Source organism: Columba livia, chromosome 1 (genome assembly GCF_036013475.1).
Source record: "Columba livia isolate bColLiv1 breed racing homer chromosome 1, bColLiv1.pat.W.v2, whole genome shotgun sequence".
NCBI classification, from domain to species: Eukaryota; Metazoa; Chordata; class Aves; order Columbiformes; family Columbidae; genus Columba; species Columba livia.
In genome coordinates this window covers 128,772,216-128,799,508 of record NC_088602.1, presented here as the reverse complement: position 1 = coordinate 128,799,508, position 27,293 = coordinate 128,772,216, and the positions used below count along the sequence as shown (strand labels likewise).

The following is a 27,293-nucleotide window of genomic DNA, read 5'->3' as shown; positions in this document are numbered from 1 at the left end:
TAAGCAGGAAATCAAGCAAAAGCAACTGGAGGCCTGCATGAATGAACAAGGAGCTCCTGACTAAACTCAGACATAAAAAATGTAGAAGTAGGGTCATGGGACCTGTGAGGAATATAGAAACACTGGCCAAGTGTGTGAGGATGAGGTTAAGAAAGCTAGACAAGTAGACCTCAAAGTGGATTGAAATCTGGCTGAACTGCAGAGCTTGCAAGATTATGATCAGTAGCGCAAAGACCAGCGGGAGGCCAGTTGTTAGTGAGGTGCCACAGCTTTCGATACTACATCCCATACTGTTGAACTTCTTCATTAATTATCTAGGTGACAGAAATGAGTAAACTTTCAGCAAATTTGCAGATAATACAAAACCTAGATGAGTAGTTGGTACACCATACAGTTGCACTGCCATTCAGAAGGACCTTGATAGACTGCAGGAATGGGCAGAGAATAACTTCATGAAGTTCAACAAAGGGAAATGTAGAGTCCTGCACCTGGGGAGGAATAATCCAATGCAGCAGTACATGTTACGAACTGACTGGCTGGAAAGCAACTTGACGGAAAAGGGCCTGAGGCTCCTGGTGGACACTAAGTTGAACATGAGTCAGCAACATGTCCTTGCTGCAAAGAAAGCTAATGGTATCCTGAGCTGCATTAGGAAGAGTGTTGCCAGTATGCTGTGGGAGGTGATGAGGCCACATTTTATCTAGTCGTATTTTCCTACTTCTTAGCCCATAGTTCTAAACAAATACTGAGGCAGTTATTATTATGACCATTCTGTTTAACCCCAAGACCTTATTCTTATATAGTAAAAGTCAGCTAACATAGTAACAGTTGGACAGTTCTCATGTATACAAAACTAGAACATCTGTTCCTCCTATCCATAATCACTTCACATTTATTGTGACTGTTTCATCTGTCATTTTATCACTCAGTCATCCGGTTAAGGTCCTTATACAATTCTTCAGTCAGCCTTTGTTTTTACTCCTCTGAATAACTTAGCAACAAACTGTGAGCCCTTTTCTAGACCAGATAAGTATTTGATATTACACTGCTTGGCATCAAGTTTATTATCAGTGGTAGAAGACAAGGCACTGAGTGTATGCTGCTTTTAGTTCCAGTTCCATACAGAAATAGGGTGTGTTGGAAATCTTATTTCTGTTAGTTGGAAGTCCATAATGCTCCAGGCCCGTAGGTAAAAAGAACTGCAGGTTCACCTAAGCTTCTCAGGACTGGTAAAAGTAAATGTAAGGTTAAATACATCGCAGCTGTGTAGCATAGTAGTGACAGAAGAAATAGCCAGTGTGGTGTAGGAACTTCTTTCCAGAGGTACAGGAAAATATTCCTCTTGAGAAGATTAAGCAGGGTCTGAGTAAAGTTCTCCTCTTGCTTAAACATGTGTTTTAATTCTTCATGAGAGGGTGCACATTCTAACTGAGATGACCTATTGACTGCCTCATGTAACAGCTTCTTACTTGAATTCTGCTTCCTTGACCTGTGATGAACTCACTCAGAGCACGACACTGAGCAGTTAACTGCATAAAGACATGAATGTTTTTCCATCAGTTTACCTTTCATAATGCTAAAGGCAGACATATCAGAACTGGTGCAAGGAAGGGAATGTGACTGTCCTTTCTTTATGCCACTGTCAATTTTGAGGCAGCTGTAAAGGTTCAGGCCAACACTGAAAAATCTTGAATTACTGTGTGTTCCTCTGTTTTCTCTCTTCTTTATGTTTCAAGAGCAATCTGAACTACTCTTACCCCATGACCCCTAAAGAGTTCCTTTTTTTTTTTTTTAATAATGGTCCTAATACCAAAAGATAAAATATCAGACTCGAGACTTTGTCTGTAAATGTGGAATAAGGGAAACTAAAAAGTTCAAGGTCTGATAACTTTTGATTAGGCAGTGTCAAGGTTTGATTGCAGGGCAACTATAAACCTTGGCAGATGCTTTGTTAACCCCCTCTCCTCCTCAACCCCCCCTCACTACTAAATGCAGGTGATAGGAATGCAAAGAAGGACAAAAAGAGAAAGATAGTTGGAAAAAAATTAAAAATGTTTTACTAATGCTACTAATAAAATAAAGAAAATAATATAAAATATATGAAACCAATCTTGAAAGTCCCAGCAAATCTCAGCACTGCTCCAGCAGCAGCAGACCCTACACCCGAAAGTCCTGGGCTGGACTCTATAACAACTGAAACTGGATTCAGTCTGTCACTAGGCCTCAGTTCACAGGGACGGCAGGCAGGGTCCTTCCCAGATGTCAGCCATAGTCAAAGAAGAGAAAAAGGGATGAGGCCCATGTGGTCTCCCATTTTTATATGAATGGGATGGAATACTTGGTCAGTTTTAGTCACCTGTTCAGTTCACTCCTCCTTGCCCCTCTCACTTATGGGACGTGCATCTTTATCAGCGAACTTGCATTCCATTGCTATGTCTACCAAAATATGTATCCTACTTCAGAAAAGTGCAGTTACTAAAAAGACTTTAGCTGAAAGGAAAATTCACTAAAAGATAAACTTGTTTTTAACAAAACCAGGACAGGCAGGTACACAGTGTAATAGGCAGCTTGTTTTGTGCCGGGCTTAGGCACTGTGGGCTATTCCTGCTGACTAGCAGCCCTTCACTGCAAGCCCACAGAAAGAGAGAGTCAGAGTATCTGCAAGGAGTAATCCTTCCCCATAATACCTTTCACTCTCCATTCAGTTCTAGCCCCAAGCTACCTCTTGTGACCCTTATTCTTTACTTTTGCTGTTCTATCACTATGGGAAACTGCAGGTAGGCTACCTGTAGGCATAACCGTATTAAAGAAACACCACCCCTAAGGCATTAATCACAATGTTTTATATTTGTGAGGCAATACCAACAACTGCCCAAAGTGCCCTTCTGGGTCAACCCTTGTGAGCTCTGTCCCAGTCTTTCATCTCAGCAGTATCTTAGGCAACGGAACTCCAAGGGCTGGGCAAGTACTGAATTGACCTTTTCTTTCTGGGAAAGAAACAGACGGAATTCACGTATCCTTAGTTGGTAGCAAGAGATTCACGAAATATACTGGCTTATTATTTCTTGATATGCCATGTCTTCCAGTCATGTTCATTTTATATTCTACTCAGACATCTAACTCCTGATACTCTATAGAACCTGATATCCTTATAGCAAGTCAGATGATTGCTCAAACCCCAGGAAAAGAAGAAAAAATTATTTGGTGATATAGCTTCTTGCTACACTGTTGTAAAGAGTGACCTTGTACGGGAGGGACAGACCAGCTGCAGGAATCAGGCCTCTGATGCTGAACATTAAGAAGGTTGTCAGCATACTTTCAGACTGAAGATTTACAAGAAGACAGCAGGTGCAAAAGTATCTTTTCTTCAGGTCATTTCTGTGAAGGATAGTAAAGTTATAAAAAAATTCTGCATCCTTGAGTACAGAGTCTGTGAACAATCAAATTAGACATAGAAAGCAAATAGAATTTGATTAAAAGTACCAAAACAAGAATCAAAGCAGTGGTATACCACTTCTATGCAAATGCTAACATTATTAAAATGAACATGTAGGACCAGTCTCTTGTCCTAACAGGAGATACACCAGACATATTGAAAACTTTGTGGTAGACAATCAATAGGAAATCATAATACCAGGATGCAAAATATGCAGAAAGATAAGGTAAACTATACTAGTGGTAGAGTAGTACTCTATGCTGATGAGAACCTGGATCAAACTAAGGAACTCAGCATCAGAATAGGTTGAAATTTCAAACCTAAATAGGAAGTGTATAGTGTTGGATCTGCATCACCACTTTCTAAACCCAGACGGTAACACTATGATATGTTGATTGTGATCAGAGACCCAGCTACAGCAGAAACTACAGTAACAAAAAACTGCAATGACCCCTATATAGGCTGGGCAGATGTCACAGTGGCATGTGAAGTAGACATAATCAGAGATTGTGGCATAGTCAGCTAGGAAGTCTACAAAAGGTTATGACTAGACATTGCACTAAACAATTCAACTTCTTAGTTGAAACCACGACTTCATAGTGACTACAATATGCTCGGAGTCAATACCCCTGTGGAAGCAACAGAGGTCAAAAAATCCACTAGAATGGGTCAAACAGAAAACCACATAGGACAACAGTTAAGTGTCAAAGGCTGTCTGTGAGATGTTAAAATGCAAGATGCAGATTCTCTCTAGCTAGGAGTGGCTCAGCCTGATCTCTTCCACTTGGATGTGGGTGAAAGAAGAACTATTATCTGGTTGGAAGTGATACGGGCTGTTCTTTAGGGAGTGCTGACCTCCTGCCTTCCTGATGATATCTGCCTCTTATTTCCAATGCTGCTCTGTGAGCAGGGCAGAAGCAAAATTCACCTCCAGGGCCAGACACTCCCATGGACTGATACTGCTGAGGAAGGAAGCCTGCTAAAATTGACGTTGCAGACCTGGTATCAGAACACAGATATTAAAGATGTTAATGTACTTCCAAACTGATCTGAATGTGCAGCAGCTGATTTAGTACAATGATCATGTTCCCCAGCATTCAAGACTATAGGTCAAGAGAGGACAGTGTTGTAACGATCAGTGTGGCAAAACTCACTATGAAATTGTATAGACAGACATGTCTGTCCAAGTGGTCTGTCACAAATTACATTTAGATTGCCAAGGTGAAGGTTTCCTTCAGGAACACAATGGAAAACCTCCCTGCCCAAAACAAGGAGAGTACCCTGCCCTTACAGAGACCTTACCTCCAACCCATGGGGTTTAATGATGGGATTTTGGGCTGCTTCACTTGGAAGCACTTGGGCGTGAGGAACCTTCTGGCCAGCAGTGTTGGTGTCAGTGGTACCAGCAGTGCTATATACCAGCAAGTTCTGTAGCCAGAGCTGTGGTCCCCATGGTACAGGGAAGCACTCTGCTCTTTGGGTCCCCTTCCCTCCTTGAACAGGGCCCTCGCTGACGAAGATGAGGTTGTACTGTGCCATAGCAAGGGTAAGCTGCATCTTCTTCCCAGAGCAATGACTCTTCAGCAGGTGGCACAGCTTGTCCCTTGGTATCATGGGTTTGAGAAACCTGTGGATTTGTCTGAGCCCCTGGTCCCAGAAGCCTGTGGTGGCCTGGGACATTTCTGTCTCATGCTAAGTAAAGGTCCCCAGCCCAGCCCAGCCAGTGCACCTGGCAGAGACCATCAACTCCCCCTGACACAGGCAGGAGAGGCACGGGGATTTGAAAAGTTTCACCAGGATCATCTCTGCCTTTTTTTACTGACTGATCCCTATCAAACTATGCTATAGACATACTACTATTTGTGGAACAGAATATGACTCTGATACAGATAGGCAAAAATTTAGTTACGGCCCAGACCAAGGGCAGTGTCTGAACAAGATGCCACAAATCCTCTCCGTGATTTTGGCTCTGAATACCAAATAATGCACATGAGCAAGAATGTGAGCAATGATATTAAACATACAAACATGGCATTAAAAAGACGTAATTTCTCTGAGTTAGCAGCTTCTAGAACTTAATTCAGTTCTCGGGTTAAAGGAAAAGTTAGAAGAGTTCCCATGATTTATCCTCTGCACCTTCTTTTTCATTGGCCTGTTATCCCTCCACCACTCCTGACTTTGGTCAATAGTTTCTAATGTCGATCTACAGCCCTTCCCTGAATTTCTGTTTCAGGTTTAATATTTTTAGATGGTGTGGACATTAAATGTTAGCCCTGGGACACAATACCATTTGTGGAACACTTCCTGCACTTTCTTCTGCTGACTTATCTTGTCCTGGGCTTGAAATACTAGGTTACCTGTCTCTTTGACATCTGAAGATTATTGTTTCTGCATGCCCCTGGGGTACTTTTTACACCTTTTTCCCCTTGTGACAGTCAAAATTGGCTCCTGCTGGTAAGTATACAGCAGCTTTAGTTTAATGAGTTCCACAGAGGAAATACTTTATGCAACATGCATGCCAAAGTGTGACCCAGTTCTTCAATCTGGATGCACTTGCTTGATACAGTTCTTCCCCCAACACTTGCCTACAAGACAAAGCAGGGGGCTGATAAAAGAGGGAGTCCAGTGAATGTCATGCTGACTCTGACTATTATCCTTCTATCAGTAGCCAGTGATAAAAGGAAAGGTTATTGTCACAAAGAAATTGCTTTACCCTCATTTGTGATGGATTTATTATTCTGGCTGCCAAGAGAACTACTATCTTCCCACTGTTTACCTTCATCTTTATCTCATATTACTACCGAGGATTGTTTTATGGGAAACAGGCAAGACTCCTACTATGCAGGAGAGTTAGATGGCATTGTATGGGTATTTGCATTTGGATGGGAAAAGGAGAAGGAAAACAGGAAGCTTAGTCAAAACAGTACAAGATTTACTAGTATAACTTTGATAGTAAAGAAGGTATTTAAAAATCTCTAACTGTAGTGATAACGCATCTATGCTGCAACTTTTATATTGACATCATTCATCTCAGTCAGCTGAGACGGGCCAGGACACACTAGTACAGTCAGCAACTAGTACTCATCAGCCATTGAGTTCATATAAGCAGTTTATAGCATTTGCTCTAATAATGGTGAAGGTCTGAAATGTAAGCAAGACCCAAGTGCTACTGAGAAAATGTTTATGGTTGCTTATGTCTCTGCTGCAATCAGAAAAGATGGTCTCTTTCCTCATTTCTACGTATATTCCTGACCCCTTGTTTTCTAACATTCATGTAGCCATGCATTAGCTGGAATGGAGACCTCAGCTGGCTGAAAATTATTATTTTGTTGCATCACACTTCTTGATTACTAGTTCCAATACCTAACAAATTAGGATTGTCCTTTTCAACCAGTCTGCTCCTTAAGACCCCTAAACCAGTAGTGTGATAACCCTGTCAGAGAGATCAATAGATTCTAGGGCCTCAAAGAAGTGACTTTTCAAGCATTTGAAAGTTGAGCATGGAAAATAAATTATTTTCTTGCATACCTCTAATTCTAGCCATGGCCTCCTTGAGATATCTGCCCATACTCAAGGTCCCTTCTTCTTGCCCAACCCCAGCTAAAGTATATCCCTAACACGTCCTTGAAACCTTCTCTTTTAATCTCAGTCCAAATAATTTTGCTTCATAAGCCAGGCCTTCTCCTAAACTTCTCAGGTGTGACCACATCTTTTCCTAGTCGGTCATGGCTTATATAAGAGGCAACATTCTTCTCTTGAAATTAACCAAGTACAATACAAAACTAACACAGCCTGTGCCAGCCCAGTTCTGTTGGAACGAGATAGGAACTCAGCAAAACAAGTCGATTCAATGTGAATCACGCTAAGCCATTTATTACAGAAACAAGTCTCCTTATATACGTAACTATATTCTAATCACGCATCCACGCTCCAAGCATGGATTCATTAAATGAGTGTCGTGGGCTGTCCGTGCTCTGGAGTCTCACTGATGATACGTCCGATGATTCACGCCACGCCAGGACCCCGGTGATTGTGGAACGCCCCTCTTTCTCACAGCAGACTCTGTTCTCAGCTTCTCTAAGAGGCCTTGAGATTCCTTTGAGCCTGACTAATTCAGCAACAAATCTTTATCTATCAAAACCCGTCCACACAGTTCCACACAGCTCACCACTGCCTTTTCTTTCCATCCTTGTGATGTCAGTCTTCCTGCTGTGTAATTGCATGATTGACAGTGCAATTATTAATGTCAACTGCCTAACAAGAAATCTACAGGGAGAAGGGGAAGAAAGGCACTGCCTACCATCTCTCAAGGATGGTTTTAGCTGACAACAAAATGCAGGTCATGTTGCAGGTGACGTATTAAGGAACATTCACCATTTGGAATTGGAGTTCATTATCTAGATGAGCAATTTCCCAGAGAGCCTGGAATAATAACAAATTCACAAGATTAGAAGCATCCCTAAAATGTTTTGATCATTAGGGATGAATCTGTATTTCCTAGATGTTCTCTTCTGCTAAAAATGTCTTCAAGCTGATGACTTCGGAGAATGTTTGTGATGCAACATCATTCTCCTAAAAAAAATAGGAAATCCACTTAACGCACTTAATTGAGTGTTTGCTAGTTCTTATTGACTTTAGCTGCTTTTGGATGCTTAATGCAGTTATTAAAAGTGTTCTGCCTCTCAGTAGTCTAGTTTCACTTTTTTTTAAATTTTATTTTCATTCAATTTTGATACTTGTATACACACTGTGCATATTCGATTTGCCCTCAGTTTGTTCTAAGACAAGACAATCAGATCTCTATCCCTGCACTAAGACACTTCTTCCTTTGGAAAGCTATTGAGCATATTTAAGGAAGAAATTATTTAACAGAGGCTACAGGGTTCTGTAGAGTAGAGACTGAGTGAGGGGACTGAGGGTTACAGTTTAAGAAGAGAGGCAGTTGTAGGGGAGGAGCTGTCCAAGCTGTGAAGGTGCAGAAACAATCTCCTGGGCAATGGAGTGTAAGCACAAAGTTTTAGCACCTCAGAAGGTCATCAAGTTAATTGCAACCGAGGTGGCAGTGGGTGGGGAGAGTTGTGTGTAAACTATGTGTGTATTTCTGTGCTTCCTGACTTACATGCTTTAAGTTTTCTCTGCTTAAAAAAGTCAAATAATCAAATTTTTATTCTAGTAAAGACTGTTCTATTTCGAGTTTTGAAGCCTGTGTGTCCTGACCAGAGAGCTCACCAGGACATCTAGTCAGATCTGCTTTAAAGTTCTGGATGATTTGAAATCCATTTATAAAACCTAATTTTGCTGTCTTCTCTTTAAACTAATTTTCTGTGTCTTTCTCTTGCTGCTGTTTTCTTTCTTCTTTCTTTCTTTTTTTTTTTTTTTTTAAAGTTCTCTCTGCTTGTTCTTTTTGCTCTCAGTTCCAAACTGTGTCCATACTCTGATGTAAGATAAGACAACCTCAAGCTAACAAGCATCAACATAGATGTGGCTTTGTTTCATTTAATTTTGGAGTGAATACACAAAGTGTTCAGTGCAGACTGTCACAGTTGGGTTGTTTCTGGAATACAGAGATAACCCTGCCCCTATAAAGCTCATTTATTTTTTGCCAAGTCATGGCCTATCATAATGTCATATCACGTCATACCACAATGTCATCATGTCATATTATGATCTGTTCAAGTTTTCTTCCAAGTTCATCTATTCCAACATCTGCTTCAATTTCTCCTTTGTGTCCCTGTGTTCCTGTTAAGTATTTATCTGCTTTCAGTTGTGAGATCTGTTTTTTTTTTCTATCCTGCCACTCCTCTGATAACATCATCATCTCCCTACATGTTATCAAAAGCTGATGATTCTGAAAATGTGCCCTGTTTCTGTCAATTCTGCTCTATTCAGTCCAGTATTACTCAGTACTTGTCTTTTTTAATATCATCATATTATCTTGTTATTTCTCCATGACGAAAGCCCTTAAACTTTCTGAACTTTTTCTTTCTACTTTTTACTGTGAATTCTACAATTCTTCCAAGTGTTCTCTGAGAGTTCTGTGTCACCCTCTCTCCATATTCAGCCTTACTTGCAATGGTCTCTTGCACAACTTCAATTTCTGTCTTTTGCTACTGTTCAAGCTTTAGTCCACAGTCTATTTCTTTCTTTCACTATAAAAGCCATCTTTTCTCCCAGTCTCTCCCCCTTTTCCTTTCCTTGCCTTTTCTCAGCATTCTTTCTCTCCCAAAGCTCCAATTGCCTCCTGTAGCTCTTTGAAGCCTCCATGGCTATCTTGCCTAAGAAAATGTCCCATTCAAACATATTGTTCTCATCTAGAAGACACTGCCTTATGTCTACTGAAGTATTTTTCCTGCCTTTTTACTCTTTTTTTTTTTTTTCGCTATCTTAATCTATTGCTTGAGGCAAAGTACACTTGCTGTGACTTCTTCCTGTCCTGCATCTCGTCCCCTCATGCCCTTCTGTGCTTTCTTTGTCTCTTATCACCTCTGTGTTTCTTTTATAACCTCTGTTACTGTTAAGTGGTCCTCCTTTTGTCACCTTTCTCCTCTTCCTTCTTCAAAACTCCCTTCTTCCCTCTCACCTTTACAGTTTCTTTTGTCTCATAGCTTACCTTTTATATTATCTCCTTCAGAGCCTTATGGATCTCTTGGACTGGATTCTCTTAAGCACACTCTTTTCTTTATTCTTAAACAGCTGCTTTTGTATCCTGCATGCATGGATCTGAGTAACAATAACTCCATTTTCACAAATTCAACTCCTTTCAGTCTGGGGTGGTAGAGAGCTCTGCATCACCATCTGCTATAATGTCTGTGTATGCAGTAGGGGCAGCAATTGAAAAATATATGTTATCTTTCATTCCAGTGGAGGCTGCAGCCTGGTGGTGGGCCATAAGGTTTGCATAGTGAGGTCACGAAGTGGTCTAGGTCTTTCAGAAGAAATCTGCTAAAGAAACTAACAAAAATAATTTCTAGTATAAGCAGAAGGCTCGGAAGTCAGTATGATGTCTAATAATTGTGTGGGCAGGGCACAGGGAACAACATTAAGCTTGCCAGTGTTGATTAACAGCATGGGGATTTCAGGTGACAAATCTCCTCAGATAAGACCATGAGAGAAGTGCGAGTCTTCAGTCATCCCTCCTCCCATACTATCAGAGCTTTCAGTATAAAAGCAGTAGGATGAAAAGGCTAGGAATTACATTTCTGCATCCTGAAAAGCATTCAGGAGAAAAAAACATAAAGGCAGAGAAAGGGAGGCCTGAGAGAAAACTGTGAAGAGAGAGATAGATGGCTGACTGGAGAAGAGACCCATCTTGGGTGAGAGCCCTTCTGACTTCTATTCCTTTCTTTTTCCTCACCTAAAACCCTAATTTGGGTGGTAGCTGTAGTTTAATCCATTGTGAAGATGTCCTGCTTGAAGGGTGTACCACAGAAACACACTTTGGAGTCACCATAAAGCCTGAATGTGCAAAGAAAAAACTGGTGTATGAGCAGGTTGTATACCTTTCCTCTTGTGTGCTGTGGGGCAGTCTAGAAACTTTTGTGAGTCCTTTCAAGAGGCTTAGGTGCACCTGAGGAGTTAAGCCATTCATACGGGTCATCTCTGTTTGTGACTAGTGCAAGATGGTTATTATGTCATCTTCTTTTTTTACATCTTCCTCCACTTCGGTGCTAGTCTCCTGAGTCTGTTGATAACTTGTCAAGCAACAGCAGTACTGCATTGCTGTGTCCTGGAACAAGCGCAGACCTAGGCCTTGGTTGCAGAAAGCAGGACAGATGAGCAATAAAGAAAATATATGAAGCAGAACTGTGGGAGAAAATTACAGGAAAAGTTATAAGGGAGCTTTGACAGCAGTTGCTGGGCAACAGCAATGCAGAAAGGCAGATCTTTCCAACTTGTGTTCAGTATACTGTACTTTTAGGGCTCTACTGCTCTGAAAATATGGACAAGACAATGTGTAGACCTGGAACAATACTTTTCATTAGGTCAGCTGTTTCAGCTGGCAAAAGTGGACAAGTGGTTGTGTTCACAAGTTCTTCTTTGAGACTGAAATTGAAGCAGTAGATCTCAAAGCAAGTACAAGTTGAGTTGCTTTGAATTTAGCAAGACTATTGTCAGTGAGACTGTGACAAGAGATTGTTGGTACTTTGTGGAATAGACAGGATGTTAACAGTGCCCAGAGAGTTGACTAATTGCTTTCCTCCCAAGGGAAAGAGGGAGAGTGTTGATTCATAAGCTGTGGAGCATGATAAGGTTAGTGTTCAGCAAACAGGAAATAATGTGACATAAATTTAGTATCTCTACAGATGACATATATTTATTTTCTCATGTACTGTAATGGTGAATTTCAGTTCTCTGTCTTTTCCTTGGTAGACAATATCTGGGTACAGAGATCAGAGGTAGACAATATCTGGGTACAGAGATCAGAGGTAGAGAGATTGTTTGATGAGAAGTGGTCTCCCATCGGGAACTAGATAAATGCTAGGTCCTTAGCTGCAGATATCCTTAAAGCTATGCCTTTGGAACATACACATGTACCACTGTGTGCATAATGATCATTCAATTTCCTGTGTATACTCACCAGTCAACCATTTGGCACACTGGATGAAGTGTATCACATTGTAAAGTACAAGTGAGCATGCAGGGGTAAAGGTTTCTTGTTTGAGTAGCATCTAGAGCCATTTGGTGAATGTCGGCCTTGGGGTTTTTTTGATGAGGTAAGTCCAGGGCCGGTCTGGAGGCTGAGAGTGACAGTGCTTAGAAAAAGCATTTCAGGGTAGAATCATCTTATTTTAGCCTTTAATTATATAATTATTTTCCAAGGAAATTCCAGAACAGCAACATACAAGACAGACAGTAGAGTTTGGTTAACTGGCAGTAGGGGGTTCTTTTTTCAGTAAAGCAATTTCTGATGTACTTTTCTTGTGCGTCTTGAAAAACAAGAGCTAGAAGAGTGCACGTTTGAGTAAAGGTTCCCATTAGCTTTTTCCAGTGGCTGCGAGTGTTCTCCTCCAGTAAATATAATAGTAACTGAAGATCTGGTGCTGTATTACTGCTTTGATGTTTGCTGGGACTTAGTGTGGTTGGTCTTTAGGTTTTCTATATATGATGTACATTTATATTCTATACAGGTTTTAAAAATATTTTATAAACTATATAGTATGTGGTACACATTATTTTTTATGCAAACCACAGTGACATTGGTCTTCCAAAAATATCTCAGTAGGCTGGGAGCAGTTAATGCCTTTATTATAGAAATCTATAAGGGTATCCAAATGTTCTCCTCTGATTTCCTAGACACGATCATGCAGAAACTCTTCTTTAAGGTGGTTCATTACAAATTTTGTCCTACTGAGGTACCACAGTCTTCCTCCAGGAAACATTTCTTATTGACAGTAAAGTGAGTGATGGTGAGAGTGAAACAGATTACAGAATTGTTAGGGTTGGAAGGGACCTCTGGAGATTATCTAGTCCAACCCACCTGCTAAATTAGGTTCATCTAGAGTAGATTGCACAGGAATGTGTCCAGGTGGGTCTTGAATGTCTCCAGAGAAGAAGACTCCACACAGCCTGTTCCAGTGCTATGTCAGCCTCAATGGAAAGAAGTTTCTCCTTGTATTCAGATGGAACCTCCTGTGCTTCAGTCTGTGCCCATTGCCCCTCATCCTATCATTGGGCACCACTGAAAGGAGTCTGGTCCCATCCTCTTGACACCCACCCTTGAGATATTTATAAACGTTGATGAGATCCCCCCTCAGCCTTCTCTTCTCTGGGCCAAATAGACCCAGCTCTCTCCTCATAAGAAAGATGCTCCAGGATCCTAATCATCTTTGTAGCCTGCTGCTGGACTCCATAATTCCTTGTCCTTCTTAAACTGGGGAGCCCAGAACTGGATGCAGTACTCCAGATGCAGCCTCACCAGGGCAGAGGAGAGGGGGAGAATAACCTGGACCTGCTGGTCACAATTTTCTTAATGCACCCCAGGATATCATTGACCTTCTTGGCCACAAGAGCACAACCTGTTGTCCACCAGAACTCCCAAGCCCTTCTCTGCAGTGCTGCTTTCCAGCAGGTCCACCCCTAACCTGTACTGGTGCCTAGTGTTATTCCTCCCCAGGTGCAGGACCCTACACTTGCCCTTAAATGATGAGCCCAAATGTTCTGAGGCAGCACTAATATTGCTGTTGTAAATATTCAGAGCTTGCCTGGCATGCCACCAGATGTAGTTTGTACAGACTAACAATATCCATATGGATATTAATGCAAATGGATATCCATACAGATATTATTAGCAGAAATTCTGGAGGAGATTGGAAGGTGGTTTATGGAGGAAATTAAGTGTGTCTTCCCTTTGGAGACTTTCTCTTAACTCACTGTCGAGGACCATGCAGACTGAGAAAAGACAAAATGAGCTTCCAAGAGAAATGTTTTGCAGGGGTCTGCAAAATGAAGTAATGAGGCTACTGTTCTGGACCCAAAGCCTCCCTCTCTCCTCCATCCTGCCTACAAATCTCTTGTTCTGCAGCATGAGAAGCCTGGAAACCATTACTCTGGGGAGGTGATTGTGTATAAGAGGAGGAAGAACGAGCAGCTGTGACTGTGTTTGAGGCATGTGGAGTCTTCTAGAACTCACTGCTCTTCATTAATAGCCATCAACAGATAAATGGTTACAGGCAGCACACTGACAGTACTGGGAGGTGTCTCTAGACCATGTTGCTGGAACATACTTCTGATTACTGCCACTGGCTGGTAGCTCACTGATGTTGGCTGAGCTCACTGCTTTTTTGCATGGCTGAGAAATAAGTGACTGAGTAGAGAGGAGAAGCTGTTGAATACTCTAGCCTGTGGAAAAGTGAGCATAAAGAAGAATAAATTTCTGCATATACCCATAATTGAATACCCACAGAGCAGTTTGGTAACATTCATCAAAAGTATAAAGTGTTCCCCATATGGGTACATGGAAAGGCTGAGATCATGCTCAGAAGGTACAGGGATGCCTGCCTTCTCCATTAGGGCTTGCTGCTTCTCTCGTGGACCACGGACTTAGAAAAATTGTCTTGAGAAACTGAGTCTGCACCCATCTTGCTGTACATCATCATCATTCCTGGCATCTTTATGATTGTCAGTCAGTCTTTTGGACACCTGGTGTCTGGAAAGAGAACAAGCAAGCCCACTGAATTCTGCTCTTATTACAAATATGGCTTGCTCAGGATGGGGAGGTGTGGAAAAAAAAAAAAAAACAACAATCCTGGATAATCATTTAAGCTTCTTCCTGTCTGCTTTCTGTCTCTGTACCTCTAGCTCTGTCTGTCTAACTGCTGCCTTTCCTCCTACCCCCTCCCCCTTCCCTCTCCTTCAGGAGTTCCCCTCTTGCCCACACCTGATATTCAATCCCGTCAGTTAGTGCCTTTTGCTGAGATCAGAGATGGCACTGGGGAATCATGTGGCAAAGTTGCTATAAATATAGTTAAACCTTGCAATCACTGCCTTTGGGCAGGAAGGAGAGAAAGTGAGAGAAGCACAAGGACAAGAAGGAGAAGGAAGAGGAAAAGGAGACAAGTCAGAGTAGTCTGAGGAGAGAAAGAAAGGAAGGAGGGAGCACAAGAAAGTGCAGAGGCCATGCTCTCAGGCAAAACATGAGGTGGATCTAGGTAGAGGCACAGAGCAGCAGCTCCTTTACAACTGAGTATGAGGAAGAGTAGAGGCATAGAGACCTCAGAGACCATGACAGAGGAACCCAGATTGGAGTCAGCTTGCAGGGGACGGCGGAGGGAGACACCACAATATGACTATGTCTGCTTTGAGAAACGCACCTGTTACAGGATACCTTCGGAGGCAGGACGCAAGGCCCGGGGGACAGAGGATGACCTACACTACCTGGAGATCTCCCTCAGACACCCACTGGTAGCACTGGACAACTGGGACGTTTGTGGCAGCATAGGTCTCCCTTGGATCACACAAACTCTTGGGGCTCCCAGAATGGTGCTGGTAGAGTACATATCCCGGTCCATTCCAAATCCTACCAACTCTCCCCTTCATTTGCTGACTCCCACATCAGGCATTGACTTTCAGATTTGTACTTACATCCAGAAGTGGTATCAGCATTTCAAGTCAGGCATCATTTTTACCTGCCATGGACACAAAGAGAGTTAGAGCAAGCTGGGATGGAGAAAATCAAGCAGACTGGTAATGTATTTGTAACAGCAAAGAGAAACTGCAACTGCCTTCAGGTGCATAGTAATATTAAGTAGAGCAGAAGAGTGAATAAAACCAAAGAGAACAGTGATGTATATAAAAGGGTATCTATCTGCACAGCTGTACAGATGCAGAGCTCTGTTCTGACTTTTCTCTGACCAAAAAAGGACTTCATAGTCATAGACTCATACATGTGTATTGATATTTTTGGTAACTCTTAGGGAAGCTTTAAAGTAAGGGATTTCCTAACCCTTAAAGTTGACCTGACTCTTTCTCTCTTTCATACAAGCAGTGATTCAGAAAAATATCTGGGGCATAAATGGACTCTGGTTATGGCTTCTTGTTCTATTATCCTCTGTATCTCCTCTGCCTCCTTTTCTGGGACAGCCTCCTGTAGAGAGTAGGTTTTATAGCAGGATTTCTGGTGTCTTATTTCCTACCACTCTGCTCAGACTAAGCTGATGTAAGTGGGCTTTAGAGCAATGAAAGATCCAGTCAAATGACAAGGGAGAGAGCATGTGAATGTGAAATTCATACAGACTGTTTCTCCTTATGTGAATAAAAGCCTCCTTACATGAATATGTAAATGAATTATTGTGGGATGAGGGAGGGGATGTATTAGTCATCTCCTGAAGACTTTTGTGATTTAGTGATAGGAAAAAAGCCACATTTGCGACAAAGAAAATCTCTTCCAGTAGATAAGCATCCCAATGAGGATTATAATATGTGCCATATTGCAAAATATTAGAGAATCAGTTCTATGGTCATATTCAGGAATTTCTCTTCTGAAACTGTCTAAAATGTCTGAGAGTCTGCAAATGTCTCCTACACTAAACTCTTCCAAAACCTGGCTTATTTGGAAGCAGCAGCCCAAACGGTACAGTGTCTGGACAGAAGTTTGGCAGGAGCAGTTCATGCTTTATGTACACTGACGCAACGCAATGCTTGGGCTGCAGCAGTCACGCCAGCGGAGGGGGTGGCACGAGGTGCGACGGGATGAAGAGCTACGTGCACCCCCCCTGAAACTGAGCTCCGCCGCGATCCAACCTTCGAGTCGCCGCCTGGTGCCGAGCACCAGCCCTGCAGCCCGGCCCCGGGCGGGCGGCGGACCCGGGGCGGGCGGCGGCTGAAGTAGAGGCGGGAAGGAGACGTCCCGCCCCTGTGAGTCGCGCCCGAGTCCCCGGCTGTCCCTGAGTGGGTGTCCCGGCTCCGCTGGATGGCACGTGCCTGACCCGTGGGGCGCGAGTGGAACAACGCTGAGAGTGGGAGAGCTGGGGTGAGTTAAGGAAATGCACCTTGTGCTACATGAACTTTTAGTGAGCTGGGGGGGCAGGGAGGAACGGGGGGATGCAAACTGTTTCTCCAGTAAACCACATCCATGCACATAAACATCCCAGTTCACAGGTATCCGCCCGATTTGCTAGTCCCCGTGTCCGAAATCATTCTCACAAGCAGGCCTAAGTGATACAGTGTGGCAATACGACTCACTTCCATGCTCTTGCTACCTGGCACTGGAGTGTCTTTGTCCTCTGCTCCAGAAGCATGCTGGCCAGTGCACGTAGATAGACAACCTCGCACACAAACAGGCCACCAAATACATTCTTGTGTATTTCTTCAGGCAATAATGTCCCCACACAAGCATGCATTTGTGAACACAATTTACAATCTGAAAACCATATCTATAGATTTACTGAAAAATATGCTCCAGAAATACTTTTACATAATCACATCCACATGTGCATGTACATTTACGTGTGAAACTTTGTATGCAGACATATTCTGGCAAAACTAGGCTTGCTATGCATATGTATATTTTGCTAGCCATTCATGCACATGCAGATAAAGCATAAATATTTATGCTAATGTACATATTGTACAAGCATACACACTTACATTATTAGCATGAAAAACAACCTGCTGCCCATTTCCATACAGAGTAACCATTCAGATTCCTTTCCCCACTGTCATGTGAAAAAAAAACAGTTGGCAGAAAGAATTTTTATTTTGTTGAGCCCTTTTCTTTTGCTAGCTGTTGCCTTCTGTTTCACATGTAGGTTGGAAGCTATTTCAGACTGGTTTTGTGATCTGATTGGGCCCCAGAACAGTGAAATGTTGGTCTTCAGCCTGGGACCTTCAAATAATTGATGGTCAAAAACCACATAGCAGTTAATAGATAATAAGATAGTGATAGTAGTAGGATAAAAATAGTAATATATACATAATTTTGGACAATTAAGAAAACAGATCGTAGATATATGGTAGATGATGTAATATACATTGTTAAAAATATACAGTCTGATACTCTGTAGGATTTTGTATTGTTTTCTTGCTGCATGAGGAAGCAGCTCCAGCTGGTGAAGTATTTAGAAGCTGTGTCGTTCATGACTACAGAATAGGTGTTCATGGCATATAGTTCACTCAGCAATACACAGATGGGTTTAGTGGGAGGGGTGTGTAATAAGTAATTAGGCAATGAAGTAATATAGAATAACAGACCCACAAAAATACATCAGTGGTAGATACCTCTGGAGGTCTCTAGCCCAAGTCCCTGCCCAAAGCAGGGCTGATTCCAAAGCTAGATCAGGTTGTCCAGTGCCTCATCCAGGCACATTCTCAACACTTGCCAGACTGAAGTTTCCACAGGCCCTCTGGGCACCTGTTCCTGTGTTGAACTACCATCATGTTTTCCTTTTGTATGGACTTTCCTTTCTTGCAAGTTACACCTTTTTCCTTTTGTTCTTCACTCTGTCCCTCCAAGCAGTCTCACTCTGATTTTTCTCTCCAACCCCTGCTTCCTTCAGATAGTGGGCCCACTGTTAGATCTCCCCTTTGCTTTCTGTTCTTCAGGAAGAACTACTATTTCGTTGCTGCCACCTGCCCCTCACATGTGCCTCATTGGCTCTGTGCCTGAGCAGTTGAGCCTAGACTTTTTACTGACATTTAAATTTACTTGTGAAATGAGTTTTGGGAGGTTTCACCTTTGAGACCAAATAGGACCACTCTTTTGTGTTCCATATACAACAACAACAACAACAACAAAACAACAACAAAAACAACAACAAAAAAACCCACGAAACTTAAGGAAGATAATTTTAGGAATTAGGACATTTACAAGGCAGGAATGAGAGGGATGAGCAGTACAGCCCATGGTTGCCTTAATGGCCACAAGCACCAGATTAAAAACAGTATGGACTGGCAGTACTGGGGAAAGGGATTTCAGGACTGGAATATGCTGTGAAGAACATATTGTTCAGCCTGAATGTCATGGGAAATAGCTTAGGCTTTGGACTGTGAGAGGAGGGCAGTTTTATGCAGGTGCTGGGCTCTCAAAATAGCTCCCAGAAGAGTCTTGAAATCATGGTGCTGTACATATTTTGTCCCTGAGATTCTGTGCAGCTCAAGCCATGAGACTTCCCCATCTTTTTTGGAAAGATAAACCCTGCTGGTTTACAGTTAAACATTAGTAAATGCTTCCTCCCTGAAAATGAACTTTACCCTTGTTGTGCTTTCTCTCTGAATATTTTTTGGGGGTTCCTCACCTCCCCACCCCTTTAGTGGTATTTATAGCTTCAGCTGGTTTTGCACCATTATCATGTTCTCTCTCATTATTTAGCCAAGTTAGGTATGATAGTACCTTTTCTGGCTCAACTCTTTAGGTGGTATTTGATATCTTTTAAAATTTTCTCCGCTTCCAGTTTTTCTGGTGCTCAGAAACCCTGTGTTCCTTGCGATAGAGAGGGAGGAACAGTCTAAACCCTGCTGTGTTATATTTTTAGTTTTACTCGTCTTCTAATGGAGTGGATATTTCTTGCCTAAACTAATTTAGCTTTAAGGTCATCCTCAGATTTCTGGATTTTTTCACTGTCCCACAGTCTCCTACCATTTTAAATAGTGTCAGAGTCCTGGAGAAGCAAAGCATGTGTATGAAGCATTTTTTAATGAGTTGAGACTAACTTGTTCTCTGGGACTGAACTTCCATTTTTCTGTCCAGAGAATATTTCCCTTTCTATCACTTCCTGAGTACATAATTTTCCAGACAGATAGAAGAAGTGAACTAGGATACTGTATGAGGTCTTTTAGCAGTCATACTATTATACTGTCTTGCTCTTCTACCTGGACAGATGGAAGACTCTAATTTGAACATCATACTTGGCACAGGTTTGAGTTCATAGTTTGGATTAAGCTGTATTTGATATAAATCCATCTCTGGTGATGAAAAGGCAATGAAATATTAGCTGAGGTGATGTAAAGATGCATTTGTCTAAAATCTGCCAGTACTTGGCATTTCTGGCTTGAAGCAGAGAAAAAAAAAAAAAAGTGGTCTGCTATTTAGGACTGGATTCTGTATGTGACAGCTTACCTTGTATATGAAGTTCTTCAGCCTGATGTTTCACTCTCCTCTCTCTATTATGGGGGTCAGAGCACAGCCATTCCTCGCTGCAAAATGTCTGCACTGCTTAATTTGCCTAGAGTGTTGATAATCATGTGGTTCATAATTACATTAATTTTGTCAGCTTCCAATATAGTGATGAATGGAAGAATACTTTCAGGCAGGATCAATTTGTTTAAGAGACAGCAGGTAAGCCATTTTTAAAAGCCTAGATGTGTGTTCTGTGAAAAAAAAAAAAAACAAACTAGGGTTTTTGAAGGGAGCTCTCACATACAGTCCAAGTGTCTCTTGAGGAATATATGCAAATAAATAAGCTACCTAGGACCTTCAGTGATATTTATTACGTGGAAATAGGTGCTCAAAGAAGCTGGGGAATCTCCACCCTTGGAGATGTTTAGAAGTTGTCTGGACAATGTCTTGAGAGGTCTGATCTATCTTTGGAGATCACATGCTGTGAGCAGAAGCTTGGACTAGAAACCTTCAGAGGTGCCTTCCAATTTTAATCTTTTAGTGAGACTCTGAATCTATTTGATTTCAAAGAAAGAGGAACAACATCTCCTGTGTCAATTTGAAAGAAGAAGACACAAAGCTGTCAAATAGAAATGTCTCCTAAGCACATTAGTGCTTTATATCTCTCATATATCCTGTCATTCTCCACCTGAAGTGTTTGATTTTGCTGATAAAAGCATTGCTCATTCTTCTCCTGCCACTCAGAACATCTTAGAGAAGCAGATGTAGTGCTGAGGAGGAAGGAGAGGGCCACCTCTCATAGGTGGGAAGTGCCAAGATCACAGGCCATACATCACCTGGTAACCTGACATCAAGCATAGTCAAAGCTGTTTCACTGAGGGACATGTGAGGAGGAGAGGATATATTCTGCTTCTCAAATGCACACAGTCCCCACCTGTACTCTGAAAGAGTGAGGTAGGATAGCTGCTCTTCAGGGAATCTGATAAACCAATGCGGGGGCACAGTCAGGATCTTTCAAGCTCCCATGAGGTCTTTTTGTTGACAAGACAGCACAACTGCCAAGTTTACTACAAATTCATGTATGAAATGCCATTAGTAAGCACATGTAGCTAGGTGTGAATTGTATGTAACCAATTGCATTTCAAGATTAGTGTCTGAACACAAAGACTAGATTAGGTAGGCAGAAAATTCAGAGGAACTGGACATATGTGAGGACTTACCCTGATGACTCAGGTAGATAATGGGAGGAGCTGTGCAGTACCCTGTGATATCTCTGAGCTGGTGCTGGTTCTTTTCCTCCACAGGCACCATCAGTAACTGTGTACCCTGTTAAGCATTCCTTGTCAGCAGGAGGAACAGATGCAGGACATTCCTGCATCCTGTTTGACAGTGTAATACCTCTTGAAACCTTCAGAGATGTTTTACACTACTGCTGAAATCTGTGAAACAGCCCTGAGGGTGGCAGCCTCGTGTGAACTATTTTGACCTTCTTTTGTACCTCCAGAAAGCCTGCTCAGTCTTTTCAGACTACAGCCAGCTTTTTCCCCCTGTACTCAGTGCTGATGAGGCCACACCTTGAATACTGTGTTCAGTTTTGGGCTCCTCACTACAAGAAAAACATTGAGGTGCTGGAGTGAGTTCAGAGAAGGACAACAAAGCTGGTGAGAGGTCTGGAGCACAAGTCTGATGAGGAGCAGCTGAGGGAACTGGGGCTGTTTAGACTTGAGAAAGGAGACTCAGGGGACACCTTATCAATCTCTACAACTATCTGAAAAGAGGTTGTAGCATGGAGGGTGTTGGTTTCTTCTCCCAAGTAGGAGGTGATAGGATGCAAGGAAATGGCCTCAAATTGTGCCAGGGGAGGTTTACGTTGGATATTAGGAAAAAATTCTTCACGGAAAAGGTTGTCAAACATTACAATAGGCTGCCCAGGGAAGTGGTAGAGTCACCATCCCTGGAGGTGTTTAAAAGATGCATAAATGAGGTTCTTAGGGACATGGTTTAATGCTAGATTTAGGTTATGGTTGGACTTGATGGTCTTGAGGTTCTCTTCCAAACAAAATGATTCTATGATTCTCATGATGTTAAAAAGAAATTAATATTCTGTGATACTGCCTTGTATCCTCAAAAAAGAGATTAAAAGATTATGGAAAAATGGGCAAGAGGAAACCAGAAAGGAAAAAGGAAAAAAAATATGAGCTGCATTTGTCTGAGAGTTTCTGTGTCTTTGTCTTCCTGCTGGGTATGTTTGGGTCTGCACCTTGGACTGATAGTAGAACTGCCTTTTCATAGAATCATAGAATGTCCTCAGTTGGAAGGGACCCACGAGGATCATCAAGTCCAACTGTTATCCCTGCATAGGACAACTCCACAGTTCACACCATGTGTCTGAGGGTGTTGTCCAGTCTCTTCTTGAACACTGTCAGGCTTGGGGCCGTGACTGCCCGGCTCAGGAGCCTGTTCCAGTGCTCCACCACCCTCTGGGTGAAGAGCCTTTTCCTAATGTCCAACCTAAACCTCCCCTGGCACATATTCCTGCCATTCACTTGGGTTTTGTCATTGGTCACTAAAGAGAAGAGTTCAGTGCCTGCCCTTCCTCCTCCACTTGTGACTGCAATGAGGTCTCCTCTTAGTCTTATCTTCTCTAGGCTGAACAAAGCAAGTGATTTTAGCTGCTCCTCATATGGCTTCATCTCCAAACCCTTCACCAACTTTGTAGCCCTCCTCTGGACACTCTCTTGTAGCTTAGTATCTTTTTTATACTGTGACACCCAGAAATGTACACAGTGCTCCAGGTGAGGCCGCACCAGTGCAGAGCAGAACGGGACAGTCACCTCCCTTGCCCAGCTGGCAACGCTGTGCTTGATGCACCCCAGGACATGGTTGGCCCTCTTGGTTCTTTCATCTTTAATGTTATTTGGGAAGTAGCATTTACCTTACCTTTTCCTTTTGATCTCTCTTTCTTTCTGTTCCTCTAGCTTTATGGCCAATACACAGAACAGATAACAGCACAGAAAGAAGCAGCAAAACTACTGAATGAGAAGCAGGCCCACCAGAATAATGAAAGATCCCTGAAACGTGAGAGTCAAGTAGAGATCAAAGAGGAGCACTATTCCAAATGTCAAGGTAGGGACAATTTATCTTTCGTTATCCTGGGACCAGATATTGGATAGGCCAGCTAGAGAGACGGAATTTAAACAAGGAAAAGACAAAAGAATTGTGATAGGAAGGAAAGAAGGAAGGAAGGAAGGGAGGAAAGGAAGAAAGAAAAGGAATCACAGCAGGTTGAAAAAGCTTCTTCATGTGAGTTTTCATCCAAGATCTGTTTGGTAAAAAAAGACCAGTCCCAAGTTAATATTTTTTTCTATAACAGATCTCTGTAACAGGAGGAAAAGGACTTTCTTGGGTCAGATTTTTGCTGCTAGTGCACAAGATGTGTTTGAGTTCCAGTCCTTCAACATGAAGACCTTGAGGAGGTGTGGTCTGGACAAGGAGGTGTGGTCTGGACAATAGAGTAGTGAGGTGGGTTGCAAACTGGCTTAAGGAGAGAAGCCAGAGAGTGGTAGTCAATGGTGCGGAGTCTAGTTGGAGGCCAGTATCTAGTGGAGTGCCTCAGGGGTCAGTACTGGGGCCAATATTATTCAATATATTCATTAACGATTTAGACGAGGGAATAGAGTGTACTATCAGCAAGTTTGCTGATGACACTAAGCTGGGAGGTGTGGCTGACACGCCAGAAGGCTGTGCTGCCATCCAGCGGGACCTGGACAGGCTGGAGAGTTGGGCAGGGAATAACCTAATGATATTTAACAAGGGAAAGTGTAGAGTCCTGCATCTGGGCAGGAACAACCCCAGGTTCCAGTATAGGTTGGGAAATTACGTATTAGAGAGCAGTGTAGGGGAAAGGGACCTGGGGGTCCTGGTGGACAACAGGATGACCATGAGCCAGCACTGTGCCCTTGTGGCCAAGAAGGCAAATGGCATCCTGGGGTGTATTAGAAGGGGGGTGGTTAGTAGATGGAGAGAGGTCCTCCTTCCCCTCTACTCCGCCCTGGTGAGACCACATCTGGAATATTGTGTCCAGTTCTGGGCCCCTCAGTTCAGGAAGGACAGGGAACTGCTGGAGAGGGTCCAGCGTAGGGCAACGAAGATGATGAAGGGAGTGGAGCACCTCCCTTTTGAAGAAAGGCTGAGGGATCTGGGTCTCTTTGGTTTGGAGAAGAGGAGACTGAGGGGTGACCTTATTAATGTTTATAAATATATAAAGGGTGAGTGTCATGAGGATGGAGCCAGGCTCTTCTCAGTGGCAAACAATGATAGGACAAGGGGTAATGGGATCAAGCTGGAACACAAGAGGTTCCACTTAAATTTGAGAAAAAACTTCTTCTCAGTAAGGGTGACAGAGCACTGGAACAGGCTGCCCAGGGAGGTTGTGGAGTCTCCTTCTCTGGAGACATTCAAAACCCGCCTGGACATGTTCCTGTGCGACCTCACCTAGGCATTCCTGCTCCAGCAGGGGGATTGGACTAGATGATCTTTTGAGGTCCCTTCCAATCCCAAACATACTGTGATACTGTGATACTGTGATGATGCTTCCAAATAAATTCTTATGGTAGTCAGTTCTCAGCATAGGAGAGGAGAGGCAGGCAAAGGCTTCATCTATGTTCTCTCAGTTTTTCTGGTTCACTCTTCCCTCCACAGACTGTGCTAGACACATCCAGAAATATGTTACCAAGAAGCTTGGAGAGGACTGGATTTTCTTGATTCTGTTGGGCCTGGTCATGGCGTTGGTGAGCTGGGGAATGGATTATGCCAGTGCGAAGAGCCTGCAGGGTGGGTCTCATTCAGCTATTGCAAAAGCACACCATAAATTATATGAATGTTTTACAAAGCCTGGTGACCAATGTTCCTCCTCCTTAAGGATCAATATCTCTTCCTCACCCCTCACTGCCTACAAAGTTTGAGGCACTTGCAACATGGTAGAGAAAAGGTTAACTAGGGAGGGATTCTTTAAAAGGGTGGCAGGGACAAGTTTGGAAGCAGTGGGCAGAAATGAAGTATATGTGTATGATGAGTCAAAGAGAAACTGTTAATTTGTTATTTTCCCTCCTGCTCCCTTGAATAGGTAGGGCACAGGGAAGTGGTACTGTGGTCCTTCCTGTTATACTGTTTCCCATCCCCCACAGGAATATTAAACACATGGAAATGGGCAGGGAAAGGGGCTCTAAGATGCCTTTCTGACACTATTTCTGCTTTTTACCTCATTATTGTTCTTTCCAATTTTTATTTATTCAATGCCCTGTAGTTTCCTGCTGGCTGGCCACATAGTACTCTCTCCTTTGGCTCTTTTCACAAAGCTCTCCTAATTAGTGTCTTAAATCTCTTCCCTGCATTTTTCCTGTGGTCCCTCTCCTCTTTGTCAGCTGTAATAATTACAAGATCTTTCAGTCCCCTTGCCACTCATCTCAGTGCACACTCACACACACAACATGGCCCACATCCCGTTAACTGCACAGTTCCTTTGTCCTGGCCCTCAGTGTCCCAGTCTTGGTCTGTACACACACACCAATCCTTTCCTCTTAGTGCTTTTGGCTGCTGATGTCCACCAGACACTGCAATTCCTGAGTTCCTCCCAATACCCTTTCAGCTCAGTGTTCCTCCCTCTAGAGCTTCCCCATCTACCAGGCATCTGATCCAGCCTGCCAGTCTCAGAAAGCCCCTGTCCTATATCTTCCCTGCAGGTAAGCCTCATGCTGTGTTGGGAGCCAGCTCAGGCAAAGAAGATGAACTGCACAGGAGCTGCAGTTCAGTTTGGATTCTCAGCAGCTCCTGTGCTGTTGTACCTGGCTGAGCAATGGTACCACTGATGTCTTAACAGTTGGCATATCTTCCTGGATGCTGCTGCTCTAGAAGGCAAATCATAATCAGAGTTTTTAAGCAAGGTTTTACAAAGGAACAATTTTTCATGTGACCGAAATGGAGAAGATGGGCTATTGGTGGACCACTTTTTTTGTCATAGAATCATAGAGTAGTTTGGGTTGTAAGGGACCTTCAAAGGTCATCTAGTCCAACCCACCTGCAATGAGCAGGGACATCTTCAGGTTGCTCAGAGCCCCATCCAGCCTGGCCTGAAATGTCTCCAGGGATGGGGCATCTACCATCTCTCTGGGCAACCCGTGCCGGTGTTTCACCACCCTCATCGTAAAAAATTTCTTCCTTATGTGTAGCCTGAATCTCCCCTCCTTTAGTTTAAAACCATTAGCTTTTGTCCTATCACAACAGGCCCTACTAAAAAGTCCATCCCCACTTTTCTTGTAGGCCCCCTTTAAGTACTGAAAGACTGCACCTTTAAGTACTGAAAGACTGCAAAAAGATCTCCCTGGAGCCTTCTCTTCTGCAGGCTGAGCAACCCCAACTCTCTCAGCCTGTCCTCATAGGAAAGGTGTTCCATCTTCTGATAATTTTTGTGGCCTACTCTGGCCACAATGAAAAGGCTGCCAATGAAAAGATCCTGTACAGTGATTCATCCTCACAACTGCATGTAACACATCTCTTCATATGCCACATTTGGGCACAGGTATTAGTAGTGTCTAAGAACAGAGAGCCACTCCTATCCATTCTCACAGAATGCCTATTTTATTTGGGAACTCGTACTCAAAGTGTAACAAGGCTTGTCCTAGAAAGCGGGGACTATAGGATAGCATTTCTCAGGGAGATTTAGTATGGGCAGGTTTAGCAAGTGTGTGAGTGTTTGATGTCTACCAACCTGTTTGGAGCAGCTGTGGTTACTGACAACTCTTTCTTTGTCTGTCTACAGCCTACAAGTGGATGTACAGAGAGCTGCACCCAAATGTTCCTCTGCAGTATCTGGCATGGGTCACATACCCACTTGTTCTTATTCTGTTTGCGGCCATTTTCTGCCACCTCGTGTCTCCACAGGCTGTTGGTGAGGGCAGAAGGCATGGCAAGATCTGTTTCTGTCTGTCTCTTTTTTCTTCTTTCATTTGCCTGCAGGTTTTGTTCACCCTCTGCTCTGCTGTTGTTTTCAGGGTCTGGGATCCCAGAGCTCAAGACCATTATGAGGGGAGTGGTCCTCAAGGAATATCTCACTCTCAAAGCTTTTGTGGCCAAAGTTGTCGGCCTCACAGCTGGGCTTGGAAGCGGCATGCCTGTGGGGAAAGAGGTAAATATTGCTGTTTTCATGTGCAGTAATGGCCAGGGTCTGTGAGGTGGGAGATGGGAGGAGTTGTCTGTAGAATAAGGGTCTATAAGTGTTTTGTTTCTTTTGCCACTATTCCTCTTCTC

The 27,293-nt window shown here is 43.0% G+C and overlaps 1 protein-coding gene across 9 annotated transcripts in view; it reads left to right on the top strand.

The window, feature by feature from the left end:
• The window catches only part of CLCN1 (chloride voltage-gated channel 1), a 78,901-nt gene that overhangs the window by 15,055 nt on the left and 36,553 nt on the right, over positions 1 to 27,293 (top strand). For 3 of the 9 annotated variants that reach the window (XR_010465813.1, XM_065028354.1, XM_065028356.1), the window contains exons 2-5: positions 22,967 to 23,114; positions 24,690 to 24,821; positions 26,806 to 26,934; positions 27,038 to 27,171. Coding sequence is in view for 8 of the 9 variants with exons in the window: in XM_065028354.1 (XP_064884426.1) it covers positions 22,967 to 23,114; positions 24,690 to 24,821; positions 26,806 to 26,934; positions 27,038 to 27,171 (543 nt within the window). In the remaining variant the exon portion in view is untranslated. Of the gene's footprint in view, positions 1 to 11,096; positions 15,338 to 15,603; positions 16,905 to 22,966; positions 23,115 to 24,689; positions 24,822 to 26,805; positions 26,935 to 27,037; positions 27,172 to 27,293 lie in introns of those variants that run through there. The other 6 variants (XM_021292630.2, XM_065028389.1, XM_065028380.1 and 3 more) reach the window with 6 other exon arrangements.